This window comes from Pezoporus occidentalis, unplaced genomic scaffold, assembly GCF_034315485.1.
Source record: "Pezoporus occidentalis ecotype Australia unplaced genomic scaffold, CSIRO_AGI_Poc_V1 ctg80, whole genome shotgun sequence".
Lineage (NCBI taxonomy): Eukaryota > Metazoa > Chordata > Aves > Psittaciformes > Psittacidae > Pezoporus > Pezoporus occidentalis.
The window spans coordinates 2218079-2241864 of NW_026916159.1; the positions used below are offsets into that span (position 1 = coordinate 2218079).

Below are 23786 nucleotides of genomic sequence, written 5' to 3' on the forward strand. Positions count from 1 at the left end.
CGTAGGGAAAGTGAGGGAATGCAGGGGAGTGATCACCCATCTGTAAAACTGTTAGAATTAATTGCAATCCGTTAGATGCCATTGCCAACAAATTCATGGCTCTGTCAGTAGGTTTTGGCACTATTTTTCATTTTTCAAAAGTCCAAAGAAAAAACAATTTAGAAACTTATTTTTTCCCCAGCAATTCCAATTTTAAATGAGGTTTAAAGTCCTAGCCCAGTCTGACGTATCGTTTTTGTATTATGTCCTGCTGCTGTGAACTGTTCCCCCACCCAACTCTCTTCAGCTACTGAAGTCTATTTGGCCACCACAGAGTTCAGCCTGTTCTAGCAAATCCCCATGCAGATTTAATACTTCATTGCAAGTGTTTTCCTTCACAGTAGATTTTTACCATTTAACTCCTCATTAAAAGTCACAGCAGCATGACACGTCTCAGAAATGAAGCACCTCTGCAACATTAATGTGACTATCATCACTGTGGGAAATTGATGTCAGCAGGCAAGGCCAAAACTAGCATATGCAATCACTCTGCAGGAAAAGGAAAGAATGCTGCCTCATCTGATATGGTACATGAAAGTAATGATCATGCATCCAGAACTCAAAGCCACCAAGGGCTCAGAAAAGCTGTTTGTTCATGCACGTGTCACGTTACAATCCATAGCTCACAAAATGAACCAAAGAAACAACCTTAGGGAAGGCAGCACAGGAAAATGGAAACATGTAAAACATCCTCTGATATTAGCAACTTCTGCGCCACGGCCACTTCCAGTAGAGGATGACCAGCATCAAGGCTATCTGAAATCTGACTTGCAGAGGAATCATGAATGACGAGAAGAGAGACAGCCAACAAACCAAACTGTAGTGTCACACGTCTGTAGCCCCAAGGGCTTCATGTCAGTAAGAAAAAAAGTGAATGAAAAAAAGCAACCAGCTGTCTTATAATTCATGTTTTGTTTAATCCTCAAAATGGTCAGAAAAGTGATGTGCACATGTGGCATGTCTAATTAATACTCATCATATGTGTATTTGTGCATCACACAGAGTAGGGATGGATCTGACTCTGCCATATGCCTGTTCCTCTTTTCAGACTGTGGGTACTACATACACACATTCATGCATGCCAGTATTCTGCCATACTATAGATCTGATAATATTCATCACTATCCTGAAAAACTGTGCTCTTAGAACACTATGTAAGAAAGAGGTAATCATACATATTGACATTCCTATTTTTCTTGTGTCTACACTTATTTACAGGAATTTCTCTTATTTACATTAACTGTGTGTCATTGGGATATTGCCTCCTCTGCCATGACAAAAAGATGACACAAGGAAGAAAAATCTTGTTCATTACCAAAGACAAACTGCTTTGAAGACAAAAGAACAACAGGTAACGAATCCTGATCTAGTTTAAACATTATGGACTCCTGCAACCTTAGTAAACCAACACAGAAAAGAGGAAGCGCTATGAAAAATGAGGAATATAAGAAAAACAAAACCAAAAATTAACTGTACATAACCCCAGACATACTAAGGAGTGAGAGGTATAAACTATTCACAATGATGAAACTTCTGTTCTATTTAGAACAAAATATTAATTTCTGTGCAGCTATTCAATAGCTATACATAGCAACAGATCACGGGATTGCTCAGTCTTAAAAATGTATTTAAATACTGTCAATTGTTCCAGAGGAAGGAGAAAAGACTATACTGAGAAAGCCTTATTTAGTAAGAAAGTGATGGTAAAAATAGATTCTGATTAATATGTAAGATCAAAAGGAAAGCAGATGAACCCCTCAGAAAAGCAAAATGCCCATGAGAAGAATCTCCTGCAAAGCTACCACATGCACAAGGGAAATTCCCTGGAGATTCCAGATTTTTTTATTTGTGGAAGGTGCATCAGAAGGAGCTCCTCTTATCTGTGGGAAAAGGATTACAGGGGGCTTATTGGGGAGGGGTGGGAGGGGAAGGGAAGGGGGTTATGTAGAAAACTTGTGTGGAAGGAAAGGGAATTCTGTATCTCCACAAAACTCCATTTGATTACTTATTAAGCCCCATGGGAAGGTATCACTGGAATATAGGACTATTCAGAAAGAGGAATTCCCTGCTTCCAGAACCTCTACCTCATTTCCAAAACTCTAAGGACTTACGGGCAATTTCTCAGACACCATAATTTCTTTGATCACATCAGTATAGAGAAGTTCTTAACAATGCTGGTTCCAGGATCAGATGGATGCACAGAAGGTTAAACTGGTGAGTGGTTTAACACAGACAAAAACAGTGATACATTGAAGACTATGATTTCTTCACCATCATGTGGGTTTTTAAGCTGCCAAATAATTAAATAGAATCCCGTCCACAAAACAGTAACTTGAGCACGCACCTCCATCTATACCATTGCATTATTGTCCCTCAAACACTCAATGCACCTGGACTTATTATACATGTGAGATACTTACAAGACATACAGTTGCTATGAAAGACTTACAATAAAATTAAGGAAGAGGTTCAGGGTTTTTTCATTCTTTTTTTTCTTTCTCTTCCCCCAGCCCTATAAAATCTGATGTAGTCACTTCCTGTGAAACCCTGCAGGAGACAGCCCTCTATACCTGCTTGGAACCAAACCTTTATAAAGAGTCAAACTTCCTTGTCCACAGGGGCAAAACATGGTCGCAGGAATCACGCAAGTGCACGCATACACACAAACAGAAGGATGAGAGGAAGAAGAAATAATGAACAACTGTAAGAGAGAAGTGGTGTCCATACCCTGGTAAGGTCCATGCCAAGTTTGAGTTGGGAGATGAGATGAAGAATTACACTACGTTGATCATCCATGACTCCTAAATCCTCCTCTTCATTATCTTCAGTATCTGTCATTTCATCTTCAACTACGATCAACTCAGAAGCTGAACGCTGAAATTAAGAGGAACATCACCATCTGGACAAAAAGATACAGTATGGTTTTCTTCCTATTATATATGTTTAAAAACAGAGCTGTCTCAAAGGAACCAAAGACAGCTTCTGTTAAACCAAGAAAAGGTGTAAATTCAAAAATAAAAAAAATCCAGTGATGGATTCATAGAGCTTTTTGATCCCATCCGCAAAATGTGAGTGGTTAGGTATCAGATGCTAATTTACATATTATCTTTTCATACTATATTGCAGTGATGCCAAACAAAAATCATAGCATTTTAAAGTAACAGGTCTTCTATTTATTAAACAGAAATACAGAGTTGTAAATGAGTCTTCAAGACATTGTTTCACAAACCTCTCTAGCCATTATTCATACCTAGTTGTTGCATGACCTGATTTCACACTATTTTTTCCCACCTTTCTTCTACTCAACATCCAAGTTAGGTATCTAAGAAAGCTAAGACTATTCCTGAAGGAGATAAGAAGAATACTATAATTGGGAAAAAAAAAAACAACAAAACCAGAGATATTAGATTTTGGGGGTTAAAGCAATACTGTGAGTCTTTATGACATTTGTCATTTTTAACACTAGGCTGCTTCATTTGCACGATAACGCCAGTAACAACCCAGTTTTCAGACACAAGCTGCAGATCAGGACATCCTCCTTTACAGGGAACTTTACAGCAGAAAGCAATAACAATTTGTGATGTTTTATTTCATTTCTCCTCAGGGTTTACAATATATTATTAACAATAATCCAACAGGTGGCAGTTATTTTGTTCAATCCATTGAAACCACTCTGCAAGCCTTCCAGATACGTATTAAGGTAATCTTTTTGTACTATAAAAAAGTTGGGTTATATAGCTGAAAAATTTACAGCCCAGCATTTTGTTACTGCCCCAGGATTCCATGCTGTAAACGAGACACAACTACCTGCAGAAGTCAGCATTCCTTCATGTTAAACAGCACTTCTGCAGAACCAGCTATTTCATTACATGAAATGAGAAATTTTTCATCTCACTGCGAAAGTCTTTGCAACTGAAAAGTTTCACTCAAACCAGCTTATACTCAGAACTGGGTTTCAAAGAAATATTCCTGAACGATCACACCAGAGATCCCTCAGGTGAACAGCAGCTTGTGTAAGCAGAGTGTCTCTGAAATTTAGTGACTACAGATGACTCCAAGATTTCAATGAAGTGTTTCCTCTTTCTCTATTTTTTGTAATTAAATAAATGTTTAGGTAGCTATTCTTTTGAGAATAGCTATTTGCTAGAAGCAAAGAACATTTGAAAGACATATTACTTTATTTAGAAAGGAGAATATGTAGATTACATAAAACAAAATCTCGTGAGTTGCTGTCACCTCAACAGTTTGGAGCTCTTCAAAAGGACAAAAACCACACTTTCTTCCTCCCATCCCTCAGAAAATAACAGGATAGAACAACAAGCCTTTTCCTCCCAAAATGCACAGTATTATTATCCAACAGGCACCTTACTGACAAGTTCAATTAACATGAAACTTGACAACCTCATACAAAATTATCAGCCAGGGAGACATAAAGCACCAAAGCCTGGCTCAACTGTACAGCCTACGACTCATTTGGGGGGAGTGTGGAAAAAGCAGTAGCAGAACTTACAGTAGATGCTTCCACAGGAGGCTTCCCTTTGATCCAGCTTGACCTCATTGAGAGCACTGAGCTGGTGGATAAGCACTGCTGCTTCTGTTACTGCCATGAACCGAGCTCGATGCAAACAGGCTCCGGCAGGAATTAACAGTGCTAGGAAAAAAGCCAGGGAACCTCCCCTCCTCATTCCCACCTCCTTTTTTTTTTGGCTATCGAGTTGGAGAGTGTGCACCAGATGTCAATCTGCTCCTTGCTTTTCCAGTTGCATGGCACTGAGATCAGTGAGCTTCACTGCACACAGCTCCAACTGGGAAATGATGCTGCTGTTTCTCAAAGGATATCCTGGTGGATCCAGGAGGGGAGCAGGAGGGAGGGGGCACATGAGTGAGAGAGAGGTAGGATGCTTTCAAGTGAACATGTAATAGCTGCTAACCTCAGTTGTTCACAGCATCAGTTTGCAGCCTAAATCATATATTAAGAATTTTCTTTCTCTCCCCATGACGACACATTCAATCAGGGACAGAAATCCTTCTTTCTTTCCTGCTGTATAAGCTTTTCTCATGCCTTTCAAGAGTTACTAACAAAACAGCAACTCTCATCGCTGCTCTACAAAACATGCAGCAGGGACAAGCAACCCTATAAACCATTTATGTGCTCAGGAAAGTAAAGTTTGCATTTTTTTCAATGGAAGTGACATGGTTTAGTGATGGCCCTGGCAGTCCTGGGGTAACAGTTGGACCTGATGACGTTAAAGGTCTTTTCCAACCTGGTTCATTCGATGATTCTATGAAAGACTTTCTGCTCATCAGGGAGGATGAGTACAATAACATTAGGAGAGTGTTTAATGACCATCTGCAATAAGGACCATAATTTTAATTAACTATAACCTATTTTAAGAACATGTGCAAGGGCACCAAAATTCCACAATTTTACTACTAGAGCCAGCGACATACAAGTGACCTTCAGTGCATGTAGAATGATATCAACTATCTGCATCTTTTCACATTTGCAGAAACTAAGAACTTCAGTAGAGGTTTACAATTTATGTCACAGGAACTGAACAGCAGCCATCTTCAGTAAACAATATCCTTTCTGTACTTCCCTCTCTCATTGGCTGTTCTAAGGAATTACTGAACTGCTTTTTAAAGCAGAGAAAATAGACATTTTCAACTAACAGACACTTCCTTTAAAAAACCCCAGCCAGGTCAAGTACAACAACAGGAGTGTGGACAAACAGCCCTAAAAGACAAAGCTGCTGTATTAAAAAAAAAAAAAAAATCATAAAGGCCCAATCAGGTTTTTAATTCTTTTTTCCTCCACAGAAATAGCATGCAGTTTAGTAGTTACCAGTGTGTAAGCATTCAGTAGAATGCAAAAGATTATGTGGAATGATTATCCTTTAATGGCAGCTTTTCTGAATCATCAGACACAGGCGTACTCTCCACCTCCCCCCAGTATAATTGCAAAGCTGAACTAGGAAAGCAGTGATTTGCTCCATTCCTGTGTGGTCAGAGCATAATGGAGCTAAAGCTATTGAGCTGTGTGCAGCTCAGCTTTGGAATGAACAGCACAGCTAGGCTGGGGTGCTAACCCTGAGAATCAAATACTGAACCAAGTACAATTAAAATTATTTTAAGTATAAGCCTGTTTTTGGTGCTTAATCAAAATGAGTTTCCAACACTGGGCTGAAGCACCAGCATTTTTCATAAAAATCTGACTGGAAAACCACATGAAGGGATTCACTTCAAAGTTTAAAACACTGAAGAGATGAAAACACATACTAGCAGAGATCTATTTTAAACAGGTCACTTCATTAGAACTGGGACTGATAAATTTAGAGAGGTCATCTGCTGGGATATGAAACAGATGTTCTAGTCAGCAGCCTTCATCAGAAAACATCCTGATTCTGTTTTAACAGATGAAACCTGTAAGGGAAAGAAAACAGTTTCTGAATGGAATAGTCTGCATTTAAAAGAACTGCCTTCAGGAAAAGATGCTTTGACAAGCCTGGGACAGAACCACAGAGTTAGAAGCTATGTTCCTGTAAAAGGATAGCTTTCTATGATGGCATGGAGTACGGATCGATAAGGGGAGAGCAGTGGATGGTATCTGCCTTGACTTCAGCAAGGCTTCATCTACCTTCCAAGGGACTGAGGTGAGGCTGATCAAACTACAGTTCCCCACATGCTCCTTGCCCTTCTTGAGCATAGGAGAGACATCTGCCTTCTTCTAGCCTTTGTGAACCTCTCCCAAACATCAAGACTCAAGACAATATCAAGACAATAGATGGTGGCCCTGCAATAACACTGGCCTCTTAGGTGCATCCCATCAGGCCCCATGGAGTTACATATGGGCAGCTTTAGCGCTGCCTAACCTGTTTCTCCTCCACCAAAGCCTTCCTCCAGACTTCCCTTCTAATTTCAAAAGCCTGGGATTCCTGAAGGAGGCAAGAGAAACACCAGAGCAAAGAAGGCACTTTCTCCACTACAATAATAAGCAGAGACCATATTTATATTGACAGGGGCACACTGAGAACTTGAATAGGCCTCACAAAGCAATTCTTCATATAATTACACCAAAAATATTCTAAGAATTTTCATTAAGGCATTACAAAGGTTTTATGCAGTATGAAAAGAACTGTAGCCAGGAGCAAGAGGATGAATCTTAGGAACTTAAAAAAATCCAGATAAAAAGACATCATTTAATAATATTCCAAGAGAAGTAGTCCACAAGTGTTTCTAGATTAAAAGAAAAAAAAAAAAAAAAAACACAACCTGAGATACTAAAAAAGTAACACTGTATGAAGCATTTCTGCATTGAGAGAAAGATGAAATAAATTACTTGCAGAGCTTGTTCAGAAGCAACGTTAAACAGAATTAGCATTTTAAGACTAGGCAAGGATTGCCATATTTTCTATAGTCATGTAATTACAATTAGTTCTACCAGTGCACATAAAAGTCAAAGGCCTCATTTTGATTTTCAGATTCCCTTCATTAATGATATAGATTTGCAAGCATCATTTACAGTTGCACTTGTGTTATTTGAGAGCTTGCAAACAGGTTTTCTGTGGGTGTAAGATCAAATGTAATTCTGTAAGGTCAGACAGCTTTAGCACATTTACACAATTGTGACAAATTGGCTCCAGAAACTTTTCGCCAGCCTCAGTACCAAAGTTAAGAGTTCTCTTTGTAAAGTAGACACAGTAAGAATACCCCAAAAGTAGTAATATATAATGAGCTGTCAGCTTCTTATACAACTTGTCACTGTATCAGAATCAACAAAACTGCAGGAACTTGTGTCACTTGCCTTCTCCCTGGCAGCAATGTCATGCATGACAGAAAAACACGCAAGCCTTCAGCACCCATCCCTCATCAGCAGTGATGTAACTCTCAAATGTAGCTTGTCCAGTAAGTTGTACTTATTAAATTATTTTATATACAGACTAGCATATTAGCATGCTATTGTGGTTGCTTGTCCCTGGCTGGATGCCAGTTGTCCACCAAAGGCAATCCCCTGCTCAGCTGGACAGGAGAGAGAAAATATAATGGAAGGCTGGTGGGCTGAGCTAAGGACAAGGAGATCACTTGCCCAGTACTCTCATGGGCAAAACAGACTCAACCTGGGGAAATTTAATTTATTACCAATCGACTCAGGGTAGGATACTCAGAAATGAAATCAACTTTTAAAAACACCTTCCCCCCATCCCTCCCTTCTTGGGCTTAATATCACTCATGATTTCTCTACCTTCCCCCCCCCCCCCCAGCAGCACAGGGAGATGAGGAATCAGGGTTGTGGTCAGTTCATCACATCGTCCCTGCCGCTCCTTCCTCCTGTCTTCCCCTTGTCCAGGTGTCAGGTCCCTCCCACAGGAAACAGCCCACAAAGCTCTCCAGCTTGGGTCCTTTCCATGGGATGCAGTCCTCCAGGAACAGACTGCTCCAGTGTGGGTCCCCCGTGGGGTTACAAGTCCTGCAGCAAACCTGCTCCAGTGTAGGCTCCTCTCTCCATGGGGCCATGGGTCCTGCCAGGAGCCTGCTCCAGCACAGGCTTCTCATGGGATCACAGCCTCCTTCAGGCAACCCCCTGGTCCGGTGTGGGGTAGTCCATGGGCTGAAGATGGAGATCTGCTCCACTGTAGACCTCCATGAGCTGCAGGGGAACAGTCTGCCTCACCATGGGCTGCACCACGGGCTGCAGCGGTGTCGTGGTTTAAACCCAGTCAGGTAGCTTGTTCACTCACTCCCAGTGAGTGGTGCCGAGCTGACAACAATCGAGGTCCGTGTCCGTCTCCCCCCCCCGCCTCCCCGCACCGGGGCTCTCCCCTTCCCCGCTCCCGGAGGAACGGGGAGGAGGATCGAGAGAGTGCAACTCCTACGGGTTGAGACAAAAACAGTCCAGCAACAAATCACCACCGCTACTATCAGCTACAACAATGATAAGGGAAAATAACAAGGGAAGAGAATACGATACCACCGGCCAAGAGAAACGAGCTCCACCCGGAAGCCCCTGTCCTTCCGGGTAACTCCCAGTTACCCCTCACCCCGGGCATGACGTGCTGTGGTATGGAATACCTCCCCGGCTAGCCCGGGTCAGGCGCCCCGTCTCTGCTTCCTCACAGCCTCCCCTCCTCCCTGGCAGAGCATGAGCCTCACAGAGTCCTTGGTCAGGGTAAACATCACTTAGCAACAACCGAGAACATCGGCTTCACCAACACTGTTCTCAAACTGGAAGTCAAAACACAGCACTGTACCAGTTAACACAAAGGAAAAACATGACTGCTACTGCGGAACCCAGGACATTATCCACCCCTTATTCCATACCATTCACGTCGTGCTCAGATCCCACATTTTCAATACACCATCGCTCTCCCACATATATACATCCATATACATACAGACCAAGAGGAAAAATCATTTTCTTAGTGCATGGACCAATCCCTATAATGCTGCCGAGTCCATTCGGTCCATGATGACTTCTAGAATGCCTGGACGACTGGGATTTCCTATTCGAGTTCGTTGTGTAATTAGTGCAGCCCATTTACTCCATGTAGCATCGGTTGCATGATGTGTAGAGGAGACCCTGCCTTTGAACATCCAGCCCAGCACGGGCAGCCGGGGTGCCAGAAGGAGCTGTGCTTCAGTGCCAATCACTTCCGAAGCAGCTCAAACCCCTTCACAGGCTGCCAGTATCTCTTTCTCAGTTGGGGTATAGCTGGCCTCAGATCCTTTGTATCCCTGACTCCAAAAGCCGAGGGGTCGACCTCGAGTCTCCCCTGGAGCTTTCTGCCAGAGGCTCCAGGTAGGACCGTTCTCCCCAGCTGCAGTGTACAGTACATTTTTTACATCTGGTCCGGTCCGGACTGGTCCAAGGGCTACTGCATGAACTATCTCGCGTTTAATTTGCTCAAAGGCTTGTTGCTGCTTAGGGCCCCATTTAAAATCATTCTTCTTCCGGGTCACATGATAGAGAGGGCTTACAATCGAACTGTAATTCGGGATGTGCATTCTCCAGAACCCCACTGCACCCAAGAAAGCTTGCGTTTCTTTCTTATTAGTTGGTGGAGACATTGCTGTTATCTTGTTGATCACATCCGTGGGGATCTGTCTACGTCCATCTTGCCATTTTATTCCCAAAAATTGAATCTCCTGTGCAGGTCCCTTGACCTTACTCCGTTTTATGGCAAAACCGGCTTTCAGCAGGATTTGGATTATTTTCCTCCCTTTCTCAAAGACTTCTTCCGCTGTATCGCCCCCCACAATAATGTCATCAATGTATTGCAGGTGTTCTGGAGCTTGCCCCTGTTCCAGCGCATTCTGGATCAGTCCATGGCAAATGGTAGGGCTGTGTTTCCACCCCTGGGGCAGTTGGTTCCAAGTGAACTGGACACCCCTCCAAGTAAAAGCAAACTGTGGCCTGCACTCTGCTGCCAAAGGGATTGAGAAAAATGCATTGGCAATATCAATCGTGGCATACCACTTGGCTGCCTTTGACTCTAGTTCATACTGAAGTTCTAGCATGTCCGGTACGGCAGCACTCAATGGTGGTGTGACTTCATTCAGGCCACGATAGTCTACTGTTAGTCTCCATTCTCCATTAGACTTTCGCACTGGCCATATGGGGCTATTGAAGGGTGAGCGGGTCCTGCTGATCACCCCCTGACTCTCCAGTCTACGGATCAGCTGGTGGATGGGAATCAGGGAGTCTCGGTTGGTGCGATATTGCCGCCGGTGCACTGTTGTGGTCGCAATTGGCCCTTGTTGTTCTTCAACTTTCAGCAACCCCACAGCAGAGGGATCTTCTGAGAGACCAGGCAAGGTGGACAGCTGCTCAATTTCCTCAGTCTCCAAAGCAGCAATACCAAAAGCCCACCCGTACCCTTTTGGGTCTTTGAAGTACCCTCTCTTGAGGTAGTCTATGCCGAGAATGCATGGAGCCTCTCGACCAGTCACAATAGGGTGCTTTTGCCATTCCCTCCCAGTCAGGCTGATTTCAGCCTCCAGCACAGTCAACTCTTGGGATCCTCCTGTTACTCCAGAAATATAGATGGGTTCCACCCCTTGACAGCTTGATGGCATCAGGGTACACTGTGCACCGGTATCTACTAGAGCCTTATACTTCTGTGGGACTGATGTGCCAGGCCATCTGATCCACACAGTCCAGTAAATCCGATTGTCCCCTACCTCCACCTGGCTGGAGGCAGGGCCCCTCTAACAGTCGTCACAGCATTGGACACTTAAGTCGTGTTGAAAGGGATTATTCTTCGTTATCACAGGAGCTGGAGTAAAATCAGCTCTTCCACTCCATCTGGGAAACTGATCACCAGAGACTGAAGCCGTAGCTCTCATGGGACGATCAGTCTTGGCCCTTGCTCCCCTCTTCAGTTCACTCACCCGTTCCTCCAAAGCTGAAGTAGGTTTTCCATCCCACTTTGTCATGTCTTCTCCGTGATCCAGCAGGTAAAACCATAGGGTACCCCGTGGCGTATACCACCTGTATCTCCTCTCTTGAACAATAGGACGCCTTTTGTTAATAGCTGAGACGCGTGTTGGTACACGTGAGGAGCCGGATAAATCAGATAGATCGTCCTTCAATTGTTCGATGTCCTGGGACAGTTTTTTCACAGCTGAGATGATGGAAGGGGTGAGGTTGTCTTCGAACTCTCGGAGTTTATGAACCATTTCATCCACTGTTAGTGGTACTATGTCATTCCAGGTTACTGTTGCCAATGAATGGGCATATGATGACGGTGCAGTCCGTGTAAGTTTTCGCCACATGGGTTGTGTACATTCAACTTCATCTGGATCTATAGGTGTATCCCCGTTATTCGGCTTGATGTGATAGATCATCTCTACGATGGCCGATTCCCTCAGAGACTGGATGCCTTTGTCTATAGTATTCCACTTGGCCGAACGACTCGTAACATCGTCCTTGTACGGAAACCTTTCTTTCACAGCTGCCAAGAGCCTCCTCCAAAGGCTGAGGGACTTTTTCTCTCTTGCAATTGCTTTGTCAATTCCCCCTTCTCTAGCAAGTGATCCCAGCTGCTTGGCTTCTGTACCTTCTAGTTCGTGACCATCAGCCCCATTGTCCCAGCATCGGAGTAACCAGGTGATGATGTGCTCCCCTGGTTGACGGGTAAAATCTTTTCGCATATTCCGCAGCTCGGTTGAGGTCCGAGGTCGAGAAGTTACCTCTTCTTCTTCTTCTTCGTCATGTGATGATGACTCCTGATCAGATTCTGGACCGGGTGGTGAATTCATTGGTTCTTCATCTCGCTTCACCCTTTTTGCCTCCTTTTTGCTTGTTCTCTTGCGTACAGGGGCAACTGATATTGGTACGAATTGGTCCTCTGGTTTGGCTGCAGTGATTATCACTGTGGTTTGAGTAGCAACTGTACTTGTTACTGGGGGTGGTGTAGCTACTGTGCTTGGAGCTGGGATAACCGCGCTGTCTGTTGCAGTTGAAGTTTGAGCAGCTGCTGTACTTGCCACTGGGACAGCTGTGCTGTTCATTGCAGCCAAAGTTTGAGTAGCGACTGTTGCTTTGCCCTCAGATCCGCCGATATTCTTTTCCTTTTGAAGGTGCTGGATAGTGTTGAACAAGGCCCTGTAAGCATAGGCCAAGCCCCAGCACGTTGCCGTGATTTGTCCATCTCTGGTATGGCCAGAATGACCACACACCTCATTTAAGTGTTTTACTAATTCTTCTGGATTTTGCAGTTGTTCGGTAGTGAAATTCCAAAGTACTGGAGGGGCCCACTGACCTAGATACTTGCCCATACTATCCCACACACCCTGCCACTCATGGCTGTCCAGCCTCAGGGAAAATCTCTCGGTCCTCCTACATCATCGTTTGACCCCAGACAAGACCCAAACCTGAATCTGCTTAACTCTTGAAATCAGTAGTGGGTAAAACACACTCTGTATGCGTGTTAGCATGGTGATTCCCATCACCATCAGCAAACAAGTCTCAACAGCATTAAAAGGCCATTCAAAAAATTCAAAACTCTCAAATGTAAATGGTCTGGGGGGACGACTAGGAGGGTAAAAGAATGTCTCCTTCACAGGTTGAGCACCTGAGAAGGAGAAAAAAGATGTGTAATTGCTAAGCACTTCTATTATATACCTTCCAAAGTATAAAGGTGGTGACCACACTGGGAACATAAGCCAGATCAGTTTCATGATCAATGATTCTATTGTATTACAAGTCATTACCATAAAGTACAATGGGATAAAAACCTTAGCCCAAGCCCCACACTTGAAAAACACTAATACAGCAAGTACCGGATGGACGTAAGATATCATATACTGAAACTGTGAGATCAAGAGGAACAACCTTGAGAGCCAATAAATCAGCATTGTGACGAGTGACTATCAATCCAGTCAGATCTGTTCTTACCTCAACCCTTCGTGCCCCACGTTGGGCGCCATTAAGAACTGTCGTGGTTTAAACCCAGTCAGGTAGCTTGTTCACTCACTCCCAGTGAGTGGTGCCGAGCTGACAACAATCGAGGTCCGTGTCCGTCTCCCCCCCCCCCGCCTCCCCGCACCGGGGCTCTCCCCTTCCCCGCTCCCGGAGGAACGGGGAGGAGGATCGAGAGAGTGCAACTCCTACGGGTTGAGACAAAAACAGTCCAGCAACAAATCACCACCGCTACTATCAGCTACAACAATGATAAGGGAAAATAACAAGGGAAGAGAATACGATACCACCGGCCAAGAGAAACGAGCTCCACCCGGAAGCCCCTGTCCTTCCGGGTAACTCCCAGTTACCCCTCACCCCGGGCATGACGTGCTGTGGTATGGAATACCTCCCCGGCTAGCCCGGGTCAGGCGCCCCGTCTCTGCTTCCTCACAGCCTCCCCTCCTCCCTGGCAGAGCATGAGCCTCACAGAGTCCTTGGTCAGGGTAAACATCACTTAGCAACAACCGAGAACATCGGCTTCACCAACACTGTTCTCAAACTGGAAGTCAAAACACAGCACTGTACCAGTTAACACAAAGGAAAAACATGACTGCTACTGCGGAACCCAGGACAAGCGGCATCTCTGCTCCAGTGCCTGGAGCATCTCCTCCCCTCCTTCTGCACTGACACTGGTGTCTGCAGGGCTGTTTCTCTCACATATCCTCAACTCTTCTCCTCCAGCTGCTATTGTGCAGCACTGTCTCCCCCCTTCTTAAATAAATTAAGAGGTACTACTACCATCACTGACAGGCTCAAGACTTGGCCAGCAGCTGATCCATCTTGGAGCTGGCTGCCATCTGGGCTTGGAGTGTGAGAGAGAGGGCCAAAGTTTTTATGTAATCCTGGATACATCATTCATCACAGATAGGTCAAACTATAGAAGCCATTGGTAGAAAATGAAAAATTGTCTACAAAGTGTCCAGAAATTAATTTCTTACTAATTAGTTGTGTTTGGTAATTCAGGTCTCCAGAGAAAATAAAATTCTTCAAACTAGGATTATCAACGATTCAAATAACTCTTTTTGTGTGTGTGCATGGATAATTTATATATATATATATATATATATATATATATAGTGGTTTGTTGTTTTGTTTGAGGTTTGGGGTTTTTTTCATTGAATATGCTAATCACACCACTGGATGTTCAGAAAATGTCTCTAGCTAGGGACAACAGCAAGGATCAAAGTGTGGCAATGTGAGCAGTCTGTCTATCACACATGATTAACTGGATGCACGTAACAGCAGCTACCTACTGAATCAAGCAATATCTAGCTCTCTTTAGGCAACTCTTCCTTCACTGTGAAGCAAGCAAAGTAAAAATGTATCTTGATACCAATACTTCATAAATATAGACAAGCTGACATACAGATGATGCAAGCAAAGAAAATAATTACAAAACTTCTATCATAGGTGACAAATAGTTCTACGATCTTTTTCTTTCCCAAAAAAAAACAATCTGACAAGCATCTGGAGGCCAGCACATTATCCAGATATTCACCATTCTGAGAGCTTTACTAATGCTTTTTTGTTAATGTTCTGCAGAAGTATCTCTGGGAACAGAAGTCTTTTCATCCTTGAAGATAAAGGTCAAAAAGGTTCCTTTTCCTGCACTGCAGCTGTGTTTCACTCTGACCTGTGACCATACTTAGGGGTGAACATAATATAGTAGTGATGAGAATCAGGTAACATAAGAGATTTAAGAAGAAATAGGGTTGATTTCTTATTTAAGGAAGAGGAAAAACATGTAACATGAAACAAAGGGCATCTACGTTTATGTTGCAGTACAGCCTGCATAAGCCTTCAGAAAAAATATTAGAAACTAACCATGAAAATGATTATGTTAAGTATAAAGAATCAATCAGTGACTTAACATCCTTTTAGAGGTCCTCATTTGGGTTACCCACAGCACTGTAATCCTGTAATGCACCAAATACTGTTTGTTGGACAACTTTCCCCCTACATGTTCATAACTTCTTCCTAAGACAATTCCTCTTGCAAATTTTGATTTTCATAAACCTAATGCAGTCAGTCCTGAAAAGCAGCTGAAATGCAGCTAATTCCCAAACACAGACTCAACAGGAAGAGACTAAGTACCAGCACCAGTCCAGACATCTTGCGAGCGTCTTTTATGAAATGAGAGCTACTGAAGCACAGCACTGTTTAACCTGAATCCTGAAACACAAGAAGACTTTGCAATATTGCATAAATTCAATCAGAACTGGGAATAAGTATTTTTCATGACTGGTATCATCAGAAAGAAAGAGCAACATGATACTACAAGAAATGCTCATAGAAAAACCCTATGGACTTGTCCTAAATTGAAGCAAAAAACCTTGAAGGCTAGCATAAATCACAACAGTAAATGTTATGCTAACCTAAACCCACAAGAAATACAGTATCACATCATAAACAATTTTAACAAAACCTAATGCAATAAAGATACTAGTGAAGAATAATTTCCTGAAAGATACTCACAGTTTTGTTACATGCTTATTTATAACTTTTGGAGAGCTGAAGACAAAAGACTGCACTGAGCTGCAGGCTGGTAAGGAAGACTAACATGGAGGAAAGTACAGCATAAGGCTGTATTAAAAGGGATCATCTCTAGAATAAGATCCTTGCAGAGAAACCTGAAGAACTAGAAACAACTTGCCCCATGCTCCTGCAAAGAAGGGAAAGTCAAACACCTTTTGGTAAGGGACCCAGCAGGCAATTTTAGTTACCCATGTGACAGTACAGCACATTGATAAGGTAAGGAATCATACTTAAACAAACCTTTGCTCCCACAGATAAATTCCTTAGAGAAACTGCAACAGCTTGTGCAGAAAGGCTGTCAGACCTTCACTGTTGGAGGTGTTCAAGACTTGACTGGACATGATCCTCAGCATGCTGACCTGAGCAGCTCTGCTTTGAGCAGAGTGTTGACTTGTAGGACCTTCAAAGGTCCCTTCCAATTGGCATGGAGTACTCTGTGATTCCATAATGATTCTGCTTGCAAAGCCCCATAACTGAAAGGTTAGGAAGTCACAGAACTGGAATCATTCAGCCAACTGTAATTCTCTTCTCTTTTATGTCACTTAGTATGCTACCTAATCAAATTCATGGTAGAAACATGCTATGATGTTAGTCAATAACATACCATTCACATACACAAACAGGGCACAAAATGATGGACAACTACAAACTCAACCTTTACAATCATCTGGTCTTGCAATACTAACCTATATGTAAATCGAGTTCTTGCAGTGCTATTTCTTGCACGCAGCATCACATGCCAGCATATTTGTAAGAGGAAAGAAATGGTAAAGACAAGTAATTAAACACAAGTAATATTAACAATCTTTCCCCTTGTTATTCCCCAATGCTTATTGAACCATTCTGACTCCTCCTGCCATTTCTTGACCCATCCACTATACACACTGTTACTGCTGCCACAAACACACACACATTCAATGTATATATGAAACTAGAAGACTGTTACCTTTTATATTGGTAACTTCTTGAGGCCAGTGGAATTTTCTGCTTGAAAAGCTTGTAAGATTTGTTTTGAGCCTGATGATTCACTTGGTGCATCTCAGACTGTGAAGACAACTGCCCTGTCTCACTACACTACAACATAGAAAAGTCCTGCCTCTCTCTTTCCAACTCCTCCTCTGAGACAAAGTTTTATAATGAAACACTTTCATCCCAGCTGTTTCCATATCCAGGGCTTTTCAAAAAAAGAATCACTGGAATTCATCACCACAAGCAGAAAACCCCATCTTTTTATAGCAAGAGCAGATGGAAGAGCCGAAGCCAGGTTGGGTACTGCCTTGCTAAGATAGATAAAGCAATTCCAACCTGAGACAAACACTCATTTTAGAAGAGTTCAGCCCAACTTACTAAAATCTAGCTAAGATATTGACAGTGACAGTCTTAATGAGATGGGTAAGTTTACTAATGGGCAGTATTGCCAAACCCATACATAAACATACTAAGAAATAAAACTTAAGCACAAAGCAAATCAATTGGCATACAACCAATCAAATAGTGCAGAATCCTGAAATAAAATTAACATTGGCTTGAGAGCTCATTTCCCAGAGGGCACAGGTTTTATAATGAACAGAGTAAGAAATTGATCCATTTTAACTCAACTTTTAAGCCTTACTGCACAGGAACCTGAGTTCTTTATATCTCAATGATTTGTTTTCACCAATTTTCACTAGTAATTATGGAATACCACATGAACCAGAGCCACATGTTTATTGAAACTGGATGTAAATTTTGTATCAAAGCTTCATATTTTTATATTAAGAGGAATATTACTCTATTATATAGATAGCAGCTGGAACACACGCATTTTGGAGATGGGAGTGAATCAGCAAAATGCAATGGCTTTGGCTGGAGCTAAATGATTATTAATTATTTGCATAAACAGTTTCACTGGAGATCATTTGCTGACACAGTAACGGGTCCAGAATGCTAGCAAAATCAAACTCAGCTAGATTATTTTAGTCACCGTCAGTGCTGCTGCAGCAGGCTTAGGCTCATTTCATTTTACTTTTAGTGTAATTGTGCATTTAATCCTTAAATATACCTTTACTTGGTTACCCTTAAATATACTTTCAATTGATTATCACAGATTTCATTTTTTAGATGGCCTGCTAGTGAATGGATTAACTGGTACCACCTTTGCCTTGAGATTAATTTATCTATCCAAGTCATTACAGGCCATTTATTGTGCTCTTTGGCCCAAAAAGTACTCAATCATGCAGAAGGCAAAAAGCAGAGCACATTCAGAGATTCTGGAATGTCTATGCTAAACAGTGAAAAAGGACTCTGTAACACAGCAAATGTTCACTTTCCCACCCTGATCTGTTCTCTTTCCATTACTGCACCTGCGGCTAGCACTGTATATTTATGGCTAAACTGATCTTCCAACATCAATTACACAGATTTACGGCAAGTACAAAAAAGAACTACGAAACACTAGGAACAATTTACATTACGAAACAACCCACAGTCCTGGGCAAGTCTGCTGAGACACAGATAAATAAAGAAAAGGTAATACTGTATCTAATTTTAGTTTCTAAAATTGCAGGAGCACATTTAAAATTATTTCTTAGCATCACTAACACATTCTGTGACAGCTCTAAAGGCTATTACATCTTCTGCAAAGGATGAAGTATCATCATATTAGGATGTATACAACTTCAGCTTGAAAGCAACTAGCACCTGAAGAGACTGGACAAAAACAAATAATCTTTTAAAAATCAAGAACTAAACAATTCAGTACTTCTGGCAAATAGTGCAATTCCTTCTTACAGTTGAAAACATCAAGGTTTCAGATCATCTTTGATCAGATCACCTAGGAGACTGAAATACCTTCAATAACCTGGACTCAACTGCCCTTGCAATCACCATCACAATTAAAAACTGGTTTAGCAGTTAGATAATCAGAGCTAAAGCCTCAATCCTAGAGCTAAAACTTCAATCCTATTAAAAAGACACTTCAATATGGAGCATGTGTACAGGGAAAGTTAGAGACGGGAAAGCAGAAAGACTGCATAGATACCAGATCCACAGGATGGAAAGAATCAGCTGTCATTGCATTTTAAGGAATAAAAATTACATGAAAAGAGCTAAATCACAGATGTACCTCCAGCATAATTTTTGTAATAAATCTTAACTAGATTGTTAGATCAGAAGAAAAATGATCCCTTCATTCTCAGGTCCCACTTAAGAACAGCCTTTTACCCACTTACATTTAGCTGCCAGGGGAAACATTTGGCCTGCAGTTACATTTTGTCAGCCCAGAAGGGGAATTCTGATACCCAGAAAGACCATCAGTTGAACTAGAACAGTAACTCACACATGGAAATGATATATACCTTTATTCTACTTTGGTGCCAAGTTTATTATACCTGAACTCACAATGAGACTCAGTATCTTAAAACTAACCAATTCCAGCATTTTCTGAAGAGAATTTCCTTAAATGATGGAAGCAGGGTACTGTTTACTGCAGACTGAGCAAGTTCAGGTCACAGCTCTGAAGAGGGTACTCTGGCAAATTCAACACCAGGTTTGTCATGTTCTGCTTAAAGGCAAAAGCACTAAGAAGTACCTTAAAATTTTAGCTTAGCTTATGCCAAAGAGTCCAAAGTATTTCACCAGGGGATGCACAAAAAATAGTATTTTACATCAACTCACACCAGGTAGAGAATAGCTCTTTTTAACTCAGCCCTTATCCCTGCTTCCACCTTATGTTTCCAGTGTACAGATCAAAAAAATCCAAAAATGGAAACTAAAACTTGGAAAGTACGAAAAGTAAAAGTGCTTGATCCACCCTTTCATTGTCAGGGGTTACTTCTTTCAGTGATGGTAACAGGGCTCTTTAACTTCATACTGTCCTGTGTCACAACCCTAAAACCGAAACTCAGCTGGGAAGATAAACAGCAATATCAAAAAAGGACAATCTAAAATAGGTAAAGAACACACAAGAAAATAATCTCTGCCACAAAATCTTGTACTAACTGGACAATTTTAAGCAATACCCAAAAAAAAATATCCCTGTATACAGAAGCAAGAAACACCCTAACTAACAAAAGCAAGTAAGCACCAACACATTATCCAAAGAGAAGGATCTTTAGCTGCTGTATTATTTCACCAGGGGAGAATCTTTGCATCCCTGAAACCCTGACTGCAACAGACCAAAAAGAAAAGTTTTACTTCAGTTATCTACAGCAAAGCTCAACTTCTAACTCATTATATCCCTCAAGAATGCTTAAGTTTTCAAAGAAAATCGTATCAGATGAACCTTGTTATTCCAGAGGAGAATTATAAAGATCCATGCCTCTTCATAAAAGTATAAAAGACCCCATGCCAGAGATAAAGTCCCTGTTTTGTTAATTAAGTTCCTTAATGCACTGCAGCAAAGTGTCTGCATGGTGTGCCAAGAATTAACACAGCTGTCATGAAAGACATTCAGCCACTTGGTCACCTTGCCAGGAAAGCACTGCCTGCCAGCCTGCTATATAGGAAAGAATCCTCAGCACTCATCTTTCCCCCTCACTGAAAATCTCCACTTTCTTTTTAAAATCACTGCTGACCTGTGTACATAAAATTACCTTTTCCTTATAAGCAAATTCTATAATATAAGCAGCTGAGTTACTTGTTCCTCAAGAGTGGTAATTTAACAGCTTTTTCTATTTCAGATTAGAGGTCAATTCACAGTTTGGTCAGTACATCTACTGTATTATGCCAAGAATTAGACAAAAAGCGCTCTCCTATTTCTTTGGGGTATAGCTTCTGTCCAAGAGATAGAGATTATATCATTAAAAAGTACAGATTTTAAGAATAAAAATCTAGGCCAAGTCAAAGAATAAGCTGGAATTAATGTTGACAGCACAAAAAGAGGAAACAGCACCCTCTTCTCGTAATGTCTGTAAAAAGCAAGATTCACTTCTTTTGGCAGGAATATTTTGAAAGCTGAGCCCCATTAATATACTATCAACTTCTTCAAATGCCTAGTTTGGGGTTTATAAGAAGAAAATCATTACAAGAAATAAGCTTCAGCTGAATGATATTTGTGGATTCCACTTTTCTACATTTAAAAGGAGCTGCCAGATAAATAAAAAAATCAGGGCCTTCAATGTCAAAAAAAATTGTCAAACAATGACATCTAGATGTGTTTTCTCATTCTCTGCTGTTGCCATCACAGTTATTATCAACAATGTATCTGGACCACAAAACAAGTGGTATGAAATGATTTGCGGTTGCTTTTATATATAATGACACATATTGAGTAATTAGCACAGTCAGTGCTAATTGAAAATGAACTTGGACATACAACAGGCCAGAATACATTTAATAATATGCTTAAAAACTGCATACAGAATTGTTAAAAGTGTGAAAGTGTGTGAAGTCGAACACCTTTGATAACTTTGGAGGGTGTCCAACATTATCTCCTGGGTAGCTACCTGGCTCATCCTTAGCAGCATAACAGTTCTGTTGCTTAGAAGACTGTTCCCTTATTCAAAGCCTGCTCTCTCACCTTCCTTTCTCTAGAAACAACAAGCAGCTCCAGCTTCCTGTTCAACACTTTGCTCAGCTTTGGAGAGATGGGCAGGACCTGCAGCACACAAGAGAAACTTCTCTCCCAGAAAAGGATCTGACCTGAGAGGTGCAGCCTCTGTAACAGGGCATGACAACTTGTTTGATATGAAGATGAGTATCCAACAAAAGCATCAACATATGTAGATGCAACTGTTCACCTCTTATGTAATTCAGATTTTGTGCTTGAGCCTTCCAGTGGGGCATTGGCATGTTGATTTAAAATGATCAAAACTAAAAAATACATCAGTTACATTGAAAAGAACACTTCAAACTGCGAGCCAACAGTATCAATCTCAGACACCAATAAGCACACAGGGACTCAGCGGAAATGAAGACACAGGTTTGGAAGTAGCTTGAGGGAATGAATCCTGATTCAGGACATTTTCCTGGGACAAAACTGAATTTCTGCATAATAAACTGTACTATCATAACAAATATTACACACATGAATCCAGCTGCTTCTTGTTGCTCAGCAATCCACAAACTTCCATTTACTGCTTCTGTCAGAATCACCATCTTCAGCTGATCTTTTCATAACTTAATCTTATTTATTCTCTCCCAACCACACACACACGTTTTAGGATTAATGCCTCAGGGCCTCCAAATACAGGGTGATGATTTCAGGAAGACTGCCCACAAAGCACGGAGGATTCTGTACTACAAACAGTGATATGCTCCCTTGATTATATCCTTCTCTTCAAGAGTACTCCTTTCTCAATAAATCATGAATTCCACAAGCAAAGCAGTGCCTCAAGCTGTAATAGCAACTCAGTATCTCTCATCAGCAAGCAATGGGAAGAGACTAGACCTTAGAAAAAAGATTTGTCATTTAAAACAAGATGTAAATAGCTCCACTCAACTGCAAAATGATACCCTGAGATGAGTTAAATCAGCGGCTGCTCTTCATGTTCTTGCTGCAACAACCATTTGACTTTACTAGGTGGTCAAGAATACAAACATCTAAAAAAACCAATGAAACAAACTGCAGTGTATCACTGAGTAAGGTGGTAACTCCCCAGACAATATTCTTAAATACCTATTTGTCTTAAAAAAGCACTATTAGAACTGCAGTTGGCTTATGTGAAAAACAAATTACACAACTTCCTAATAAAAAGCAATTACAGATAATTTAAATCCTGTGATTAATGCACACTAGGAATTTGAAATTATTAAGGACAGATCTGGAAGAGGACCAAAGTAACACACAACTAAAAAAAGGTCAATCTGGTTTATCCTTGGATTTTTTGAACTATATTCAATTCAAGATACTACGAACAAATTGGAAAAACAAACAGCTTTATTGATGTCCCCAGCCATTACACGTTTTGTTAAAGGCAATATAATTTAATTTAAGCCATTCCAACTGCCAAAGAGCATTCACTAGTAGTAGAAAATTATTTCTTCAGCTCTCTCAAAAACTTCTTCCCAGTTCTCCAGGTCTCACATGCTTCAGGTGCCCTACAATCTGTGGGGTCTCAGAGTGAAGTGTTTTCCTGATGGACAGCACTGGTAACCGAAGCAGACAGTAGAAGCTGGAGAAGTTTGTCATGGTGAGAGACTTTCAGTGCATGAGATGCCTGATACGCAGCTGTGAGCTTCCTCAGAGAGTCGATGCTTCAGAACTGCCCTTTACCAAGTAAATGCCACAAAAGCACAAATCAACAGGCTGGTGCAAGATGATGTGGACAAGTTCTGCCCACAATCACTTAACAGGAAAAGGGGTCAGAAAACAATATGGTTTTACAATTCAAAGTATAGTCAACGATGCTCAAGAGACAACCAAGAGCAAACAGCAACATGGAAGAACAAGTAGCAAGCGGATGTTGTGGTCCTAATTTCTCCTCTCTTTCTCAAACCAGTATAAAAAGCAAACAGCTTTTTCTATCACCAGAAGATAGAAATGTGTACTGACAGTCTGTTAACTGCTTTTATAACTAGAGACTGCATGCTTGCCACAGTCCGCTGTCCAAAGTACCTCAGAGAAGCAAAGGCACACCGCTGTATCATCAATGTATGTTTCTAGTTTTTAAACTGCACTTTTGCATGAAACTTGGCATTTTCACAACTAATTTCTAACAAAGAGGACACTATAAAGAAAAAAAAGTATGACAAGTAATTACTAAAAGCACCTACAATTGTACATAGAATCACAGAATCAGCTAGGTTGGAAAAGACCTTTAAGATCATCAAG

The 23786-nt window shown here is 41.5% G+C and overlaps 1 protein-coding gene across 2 annotated transcripts in view; it reads right to left on the reverse strand.

Annotated features, from left to right (window-relative positions):
* Nucleotides 1-23786, reverse strand: part of OSBPL10 (oxysterol binding protein like 10) — a 103537-nt gene that overhangs the window by 16516 nt on the left and 63235 nt on the right. For both annotated transcript variants that reach the window (XM_062603549.1, XM_062603550.1), the window contains exon 7: nt 2767-2913. In XM_062603549.1, coding sequence (XP_062459533.1) covers nt 2767-2913 — 147 coding nt within the window. The remainder of the gene's footprint in view (nt 1-2766; nt 2914-23786) is intronic.